General features: G+C 45.1%; 1 protein-coding gene and 1 long non-coding RNA gene across 3 annotated transcripts in view; one reads left to right on the forward strand and one right to left on the reverse strand.

Moving 5' to 3' along the window:
• SEMA4A (semaphorin 4A) overlaps window positions 1-4,835 on the forward strand; it is a 72,942-nt gene extending 68,107 nt beyond the window's left edge. For both annotated transcript variants that reach the window (XM_054992266.1, XM_054992273.1), the window contains one exon: window positions 615-4,835. In XM_054992266.1, coding sequence (XP_054848241.1) covers window positions 615-1,303 — 689 coding nt within the window. In that variant the 3' untranslated portion in view covers window positions 1,304-4,835. The remainder of the gene's footprint in view (window positions 1-614) is intronic.
• On the reverse strand, window positions 4,833-9,076 carry LOC129338223 (uncharacterized). Its single transcript, XR_008597932.1, has 3 exons — window positions 8,845-9,076; window positions 6,341-7,046; window positions 4,833-5,289 (listed from the first exon to the last, which is right to left on the reverse strand). It is a non-coding gene; the product is annotated as an uncharacterized LOC129338223 (long non-coding RNA).
• Between the last annotated feature and the right edge of the window lie 219 nt (window positions 9,077-9,295).

The raw sequence follows: 9,295 nt of genomic DNA on the forward strand, positions 1-9,295 counted from the left end.
GAAGGATTCTGTTGGTTGTTGTGGATTTTCCGGGCTGTCTAGCCGTGGTCTTGGCATTGTAGTTCCTGATGTTTCGCCAGCAGCTGTGGCTGGCATCTTCAGAGGTGTAGCACCAAAAGACAGAGATCACTCTGTGACTGAAGATGCCAGTCACAGGTGCTGGCGAAACATCAGGAACTACAATGCCAAGACCACGGCTAGACAGCCCGGAAAATCCACAACAACCAACAGAATCCTTCATTGTTGCCAAATGTATGTGTGCAGAAATCCATGCCTTCCTACCCGTACTTCCCCTCAAACTTGTGTATGATAGTTCAGAAAAGACAGGACTTGAAGTATGTTTGAGCAAACTTTCAGAACTAAAAGAAATCTGCAAGGTGGATGACCCACATAAGTGTTGTGTGGAAGCCCCCAAAACGGACCTCCACAGTTTTAATGGAAATGCGGAGCGAGAGCTCTGTGTGGAAGCAGTTTCCTTGTTTTCCCACTCCTCCTTCAGAAAGTAGACCAGGTTGTTAGCAATGCCGTAATCCAGGGAGAGATCCAACTGAGACTTTGGCATGTTGCTCCCTCCACTCCTTGGAATTACAGCTGTGTGTTGTGTCTAATTTCAGCTTTGACCTCTTCGTTGAACTCCATGGTACGGCTGACCTGCCCTCATGCTTCCGCCCTGGCGAACTATACGTGGAACTATCCGACAGATGAGAAGGCGGAAGGGCTGGTCATAAAAGATGACAAGGCCCTGGTTGTCATTGTGCAGAAGGCCTCATTGGGCACATACGAGTGTGTGTCCAGCGAGAACGGGTACCAGCAGGTGGTGGCCAGCTACCGTGTGCTCACCCCAAAGCACCCCGACATCCTGGGGAGCAGCAACAAAGATGGCATTGCCGAGGAGGGTTTGCCGCACCAGGCCATGCCAGCTGGCAAGCGGCGTTCTTACTGGGTCCAGTTTGTGACTGTGACTGTGCTCCTTTCAATGACCTTGGCTATAGCGGTGGCTTTCGCTTTCTTTACTTATCACGACCGGCTGAAGGCCAAGAACAAAGTTCAGGGGTCCAACACCCCCGAAAGCAGCAAAGCAGCCGGGCAACCGAAAGGACCCCTGAATAGCAGCCCGAGCCCTCCACAAGGCAACGAGTACCAGATGCAGGGCCCTCAACCAGACACAGCCACCGGTCCCAAACCCTGCTGTGTGCAGCTGGAGGGAGCTTTTCAAGTGATCGATGTCGACAACAACCGCTTGAACTCCACCTCGGTGAACGAGGACGACTCCAAAAGGGCTGTGGCCGTGGGAGGAGTCTAGCTTGACCTAGCTTGCCCCCTGCTGGCTGTTGCTGGGAGAGACCCTTCAAGATACATCTCGAGCTCACAGGCAATCTGAAAAGAATTCTTGGCCTAGCCAATTCTATGGCAGCATTTGAAAATACCATCAGAAAACAAGGAGTTACTTCTGAATTCAGTCTTTCTGGTCTTGTCTGTGTGATGCCTCGTGCACCTGGAAACTGGCGCCAAGCAGCTGGCAGAATCCGTAACATTCACGGGTCTTTGGGGTCCCCCCTGCATCCACACTTTCTCCATAGATACGGTACCGGACCCGACATCTTCACCGCGACGTCTCCATGCAGTCGCTTGTAGCCGAATTCATAAACCTCCATGTGAAATGTTTACAGAGATCAGGGACAAACGGATCCTTCCCTGCCTTTGATCTCCTAGGCCCTGTCTGGTTTGGAGGGGTTTGGGGAGCAAGGTCGAGGCTGTGGGCTGCTTTGCTGGCTCAGCTCGATGGTCTGGATGTTTTGTGACAAAACATCTGAACCAAGGCCTGGGATTTGCGGAGTGTTCCCTCCCCCCACCAAAGGAAAGGGAGCTTACAAAGTGATAGATTTAAAGGGGGAGGCGGTCAATTTTGGAGTGAGATATAAGCACAGCCTTCCTGTATAAGAGAACAGCACAGCCGTGGCATTTGCTGCATGGGCAGGGATCAGAGGCCGTCTTACCTTGAGGCAGATTTGGGGCACTATCAAGGGGGTCGAGTGGGAGACAAACTTTCTGACTCTAGGAGTGCCAGCCCCACTCCAAGGGTGCTCCATGTATTACAGTGTCCTTTATGGTTCCTGGTCTGGGAGCTCCATGTATGATGGTGCCTGGCTGATGGAGCTGGCCCAAATATGGACCAATAAGGTCTTGGGCCTTTTGTGGGATATGAGGTATTGTGAAAGGGCGGGGTTCCAGACAGCAGCACCTGTGCCTGCTGGCCCCGTTGCAAAGGAAAATGTGGACGGAAAGTCGAGACGTGTCAGCAAGAGAATGCTTACGCCTCTTCATGAATCTGACTACCCCCTTTAAGAACACCCTAAAGGTCTGCTTGACCTAAAGACTGGTTTACAGTGTGTGTTTCGTGCAAAAAAAAAAATGAAAAAAGTTAAAACTTCTGTAATCCAAATTCAGCACCAAGGAAAAAAAATCCAAATTCTTCTACAGTAGCATATTTTTCTCTTATTTTTGCACAATGTATTCTGACATTTTTACTATTTTTGCATAAATTATTGTGGTTTTGCTACTTGGAGGGGAAAGGGGCTAAGCAGGACTCAGAACGTTCTCTGTACTCCAAACCACTGGAAATCTTGTTCAGATGCCTTCCTTTGGGCTTCTGAGATTTTACATCTCTTCATTCTCATTAAGGACTAGAAAGCTGAGTTGTTTTGAAGGAAAGTTGAGATGGACAAGAAGAGCAGTTTGATACTCGGTGCCATTTCCCCACAGCACTGTTAGAGAATCTTAGCACATACAACACCCTAGTTGAGACCTGGTGTGGTAGAGTGACTAGTGTCAGAGTAGGAAGACCTGGGTTAGTTACTTTTAAAGAAAACGTATATGCTGTCTCTCCGGAGACCTACTTGTGGTGATGTTCAGTATTATATTTTTCATGTAGATGGGGAACTCGGGTGGGATTTGGACCAAGGCTGCAGAGTTTATGGCAGAAACTGGATTTGACCCCATGTCTGGAAATTAGAACGCTCTGTTTGTTCATCCTGGCCACCTTAACATGGGACCAAGGGAGTGTATGGGAAGGAATTTGTACAGCCAAGTGAAGGACATTCTGAGTTTTTGATAACAGCTGAGGCAGCAGCCTTATCTTTTTACCCGGCATGCTCTTCTCATAGTCTGTTCCAACCATACACTGAACAGCTTGAAGGAAAAGTTGTTCCACCAAGGTGGAGGCTGCCCCTTTTCATCTTCCTTCAGAGGAAAGCTGAATGTTTAGAAATTTTCTTTCCCCACCTCTTCCCATATTTACTGCTGTATTTCTCCAAATAATTATATACTTGTATAGCACTGCTGACCCCTAGTGAGCAAAACAGCAAACTACAACTTCTAATTACTTCCTTAGAGCTGCAGTCTCTCTCTCTTGGCACTTTCCCAGTTGGGGACCTTGACTGTTGGAAACACACAAGTTGGACCTGCTCTGTCGGATGGAGCTGGTTACACCAAGACTGTATTTATTGTTCAAATTGCATTTTTTTTTACTGGTTCCAAGGACATGTTAATCTGAATCAGACACTCTGAAAGCCCAGAAAGTCCACGAGCATAAAAATGCTCTGGACTCAGTAAACTGGATGTAATGTACTAGAAAATCCTGAGCCCGTTTCATGAGCCACTGCACAGGGGGCAGGGGGGACTGCAGTTTTGCATTTGCGTGTCTGTTTGATTGACACAGCTTCAGGGACTGGCATCATGGGGCGGCTGTCGAGGGTCCGAGACCCACCACACCAAGCAGTGGGGTCCGCAGGAAAGCATCTTCCCATGGGGTCCTGGAAAGAGCTGCAGCAGCCAGTTCTGGTTTCTTGACTAGCGTTCTGCTGCAATCACATTTATATGTTAGCTTTGTAGGTGTATACTCAAAACAACTTTGCACCCAGAACTTTGTGTGAAAACAGACTGATGGTTGAAGGGGGGGGGGACCCCCACTGCTGAGTCTTAAGGAAACAGCAGCTATCAGTATCTCTTGCAGCTTGTGTGGGTTTGTGTGCATGCATGTTTGTTTGTATGAGAGAAATGTTCTTAACTGTGATTTAAAATGGCCACTTATTCCAAGAAGGGGGGGGGGCAGCCCAACCACCCCAGCCGGTTATCATTTGCGACCAAGATTCTATAATTGGAATTCAATGGGTTGCAAGAACGGAATACAAATCCTAGGAAATTGTTTAATTTGTATCAAACAAGTAATGAGCGATAACTTTACTTGGTCTGTGGCTTTGTTTGGGAGGGAGGAGGGACAAGAATAACCTTGTTCCAGTGGGAAGTCGTCTGTACTTTACTCTTCATCTAAATGTTTTTCCATGCCCTTGTTGGGGGAAAGACACTTCCCTGTGACCCAGGAGGTGCTGTCTACCAACTGAAACAGGTACAGATGTTTGGACAATCCAATTTAAGTTTTAATATTTGGCCATTTTCCTTGAGTTGATTAAAGGTTTTAGCGCCCCCCCCCCCCCCCCAGCAAAGTAAATTTCATCGAGGACATCATGAGCCTGTAATCTGTAGTCTGGGAGACAAGTTTAAGCAAGTTGCAGATCATGAGAGAGGGTTTATTTCCCATGGATTGCCCCCCCCCCCCGACTTATCTGTCCCATCTCTTGAACTAGAAACAACCACCTTCAGCTCTCTGGGAAGGGGAATGTCTTCAGCTTTGTTTTCCCTTTATTGGAAATAAATAATACACCAATTTGGTGTTTTGACCTTTTAGTTTCTCGTTGTGTTTATAATTTTTTAAAAAGATGTAAATCTTTGTTGCATTTATACATGCTATTTTTATTAAAAATGTGATATTACTACAATATTTTGATAGTTGCATTTAATAATAATAATATTTGATTTATATATCACCCTTCAGGACGACTTAACACCCATTCAGAGCAGTTTACAAAGTATGTCATTATTATACCCACAACAACAAACACCCTGTGAGGTGGGTGGAGCTGAGCTGCTAAAAGCTGTGATTGACCCAAGGTCACCCAGCTGACTTCCAAGTGGAGGAGTGGGGAATCAAATCCAGTTCTCCAGATTAGAGTCCCACGCTCTTAACCACTACACCAAACTGGCTCTCTGAATTTAAGCAGACGACTGCTGGGCCAGGTTTTCAACTTTTCCTTCTTCTGTTCTTTAAAGGGTAGGAAACGGAGGCAGTTCCCATGTTCCATCTTTTCCACATGGAGGTCTTATACCCAGAGTCAGCCATCTTCTCAGTCCAGAGCTATAACCTGAATTGGGCCAGCGGGTAAATCACCGCACCTGGAGTAACGAGTAAAGAATTTTTTAAAAATTAATTGGTGACCACAACTTCCATTTAATGGGCATAGAACGGGCAATTAAAATAGTGGTTGCACATGTTGCTCCCCCCCCCCCCCCAGGTTAGTGTTCCACTCATCCCTTTCTGCCTTCCAAATTCCCCCAAGCTCAAGAGTAGATTTTTTTCAAGATTACTGCCACATCAGGTTGCCAGGTTGTATGCATAACAAACTACACGTGGGACATGGCTTGGTTATAACAAAGATAATATCACATCATCTACAAATGTGCACAGTGCAACGGCAATTACTTGAAGAAATGAACTATTCACCCCGCCCCATGATACAAAGCTATCCACCAACTATGTGTTAAATATAGAATGCATCTGAGCTGTTGTGACCACAGACAGACAATGCACAGAAGTTTCAAGACATCAAGTAGGTGGGCTAGCTGACACAGGCTGACATCTGGAGAAAAGCTGCCTCCAAAAGAAAGAATGCAGCACAGCCTGAGGTGTGACCACCCAACAACGATCATTACTGTTTTTCTCAGGACTTTTTAAAACACAGTGGGCCACTATGAGCATGGCAGGAGTCAGTGATGATGCTGAAGCACCACTTGGGCTTGGTATGTGTATCCTAGAACACTCGGTTGTCACAACTCCTTTGAACATATCCACACCTCTGCTTAGAAGCTGTTTAGTAGGCACTCCCTCACAGCAAGAGATCTGAGAAGGGCTTGGGATTCTCAGCAACCTCACCAAGCTACAATTCTATGGGGGCAGGGGAGGCGGTAACACTTAAGATGGTATCAGACTTTAGTGACAGGATCTCCTGAGACTCCATACAAGAAACTTAAGAGGGTAGCAAGCTGCAAACACCATCAAGGGCTCAGTTTTACTTCCAGATGAACTGAAGCATATATCTTTACAATACTTTTGCAGCCAAAAGTTAACTTAGTTGTTTGTCTTCCCCAGCCAATTTATTTATGAGATGGATTTCTGACCATGTGAACCCGTATCCTCCTTTACGCTTAGGGCCAATAATTTCTTTACCTTTTGGAAACGCAACATCCTTAGCTGAAATTGTTTTTAGTCTTTATGATTTCGTGTTCCATTTCCACACAACTTTCAATATTCTTCCAAACATGTTTTGTGGTACAGTATGTCTGCACCAAGTGCCCAAGTAATCTGATTCCAGATCGGGCACATGAGAGTAGCTGTCATCTTGAAAATAAATAGCTGCAGTTACAAAATTCTTTGCTCTTTCTGATCCACTTACTCGAAACATATAATGTACACCATGATGACTTTGTTGTCCACAGCCTATACATTTTACATGTATTGGTGGCATAGCCGAAGATGGAGGTGCTTGTGGTGGAACTGTTGACCTTGTTTTACATGATATTCCAGCAGAGGCAGTATTATTGCAGGCCAAATCTTCATGATTGCTTGCTTCTTTACCTCGTTTCCAGCTATTTTAATCGGATTTTTCTCAAAGTGCATGATTTGTAGCACAGGTTAGTCACATGATAAAGTCATCATCATCTACCAAATAATTAAGTCTTTTTAAAACCACATCATCTCTAATGCCAGCAGCTTCCCATATTCGTTTTCTATCATTTATACTTGTGGAGTTTGCAGTCCGGCAAATAATGTAATTTTCCAAATCGTAGGACACTTTAATTTCTTCCCGATGAACAAATGCAAGGCGAGTTCCAAGTCCTTGTTCACCATCCATTTTTTCCAAGTGGTCCTCTACCTGAAAAAGAAAATTATGTAATAAAATACATTTAATATCAGGTAATTAGAATTTCACATTTCTGTTTATGACCATTTTAATTTAATAACATGAAACCTGTCTACTGTCAAATTTAACATGTGTATGAATTTAAGAAGCATATAATTGAATACCTTGACCCCAAAAACATACATTTAGCCACCAGAATGATGTTTGTGTTCCAGGAGCCACTATAGGTGCGGTTAAAACTTGGTGGTAGCCGTTTTAAAAAATGGCATCTAGAAAATCTGTTCCAGGCCTTGGTGATGTCTACCCTAGCTTTTCTAGTTTTCTTACATAGTTGGTAGTTTTGTTGGTTAGACAAATTGGAACAGAATTTTTATGGGAATTCAATATAAGGCCAGGAGGGACTATCTGATGAAATAAACGTTGACTTATTCGTAAATAAATTTTGTGAGTCTTTAAGGTGTCACTGGACTCTAGTTACGTTATCTTTTCAGAATTACTCCTAAGTTTCCAACACATGCCATATGAAGCCGCCTTCTACTCAATCAGACCATTGGCTCATCAAGGTAAGTATGGTCTCCTCTGACTGGCAGTGAGGCACAGATCTTTCACATCAGCTACACCTTATCCCTTTAAACTGCAGATGCAGGGAACTGAACCTGGGACCTTCTGCATGCCAAGCAGATGCTCTACTGCTGGGCCACAGCTCCTTCTCAAAGGCGGGTCTTTCCCAGTAGACATATTCTCTCATATTGTAGCTTATTTCAGGAGACGTGCTTTACAGAAATTTTACAAAATTACAGACAGGTAATCAGTTGGTGATCTCATCACAGGTGTAACACTCCTATTGCACTCACACCCACCCACCAACCTGCAGGAGGCCAAGAAAAGCCAAACAAGCAAGCGTAACCATGACATTTCTGTCCAACAATACACTCTCTTTACTAATTTCAACTTTTATTTTTCCTACCTCTTAGCAAACATATAAATAAAATTAGTAGAGGGTGCAGCAGTTTAAAATTCCCTCTTAAATGCTGGGTATTATGGCAGTTTTGCTTGTAGAAAACTAAAGCATTCACTCAAACTCTATGAACATGCAAGTTAGTACAATCTTATATATTACATTATAAGCAATACATCGATATCTGAAGAAGAGAGCTTGGGCTCTCAAAAGCTCACACCCTGAAAATCCTGTTGGTCTCTAAGGTGCCGCTGGACCCAACATGGCCACCTTCCAGAAACTATATTCATAGCAACATAAGCTTAACGAGGCAATTTATTTCTGAAGATCATTTAATTATGAGAAGGGTGATGGAGATACTGAAAAATCCACTGTCAGCTAGGGCAACTCTTGAGTGAGCAAAACTGGACTCAAATCCTACTATAAGTGATACAGTTTATGTTACCAAGGCAACAAAATAAGTGTAGGTTAGACAGGAAAAAAGTATTGCAAACATTTCCCTAAGACATACACACACCATGTCCTCCCTCCCCAAAGCGACAACATTTCTGGCAATCCTCCATCATTAGGCTGGGTTAGGAAATGCTGAAATCTCGCCGACCATAAAATCCTCACAGTCCTTTGTCAGAACTCTGTGGCTAAATTTTGGTAGCCTTTAAAGTACCACAAATCGTCTGTTTTAGTCAACAGTTATTCGTACACACACACCCATTAAGCCAAGGCACACCACAGAGTGGAGCCTCTCTACCCAGAGGCTACAGACAACTCAATACCAAACAAAAGGAGAATGGTGGACATGGGGGGAGCTTCCTAGAAATGAAGGAGCCCCAAATGGGGGGGGGGACCACTTACACGCCTTCCAAACGCCTTGAGAAAGCTGGCAGGGCCTCTCCACTTAAGGTCAAGGTCAGAAAACGAGGCAATTCACATACAGCCAGAGCTTAACGGACGAACAAAACCGCCAGCGAGAGGGAAAACAACGCTTGATAGATGGGACGTTAGAGCGCGGCCGCTCTAGGCGTTTGCCTCCTCTCCATTACTACGCGTAGGGAAAGGCGCACGCTAGACTAGAACAAGGGCTGCATTGGCTTCTTCCTTCCTCCTCGCGCTTCCAACGCACGCCTTTCTATGCGCGCGCAGCTTTGTTTATTCCTTCCTACCCGCCAGCCTCCATCTTAGTTCCTGTCCCGGAAGCGCGCGCAGTCGAGCGAATGGAAGCGGGTGAGGGCTCTGGCTGCCAGTATGTAAGATGGAGGCGGAGGTGCTGAGTCGCGGGCGGCGATTGGTTGAGGAAGATGGCCAG

This window comes from Eublepharis macularius, chromosome 1, assembly GCF_028583425.1.
Source record: "Eublepharis macularius isolate TG4126 chromosome 1, MPM_Emac_v1.0, whole genome shotgun sequence".
NCBI classification, from domain to species: Eukaryota; Metazoa; Chordata; class Lepidosauria; order Squamata; family Eublepharidae; genus Eublepharis; species Eublepharis macularius.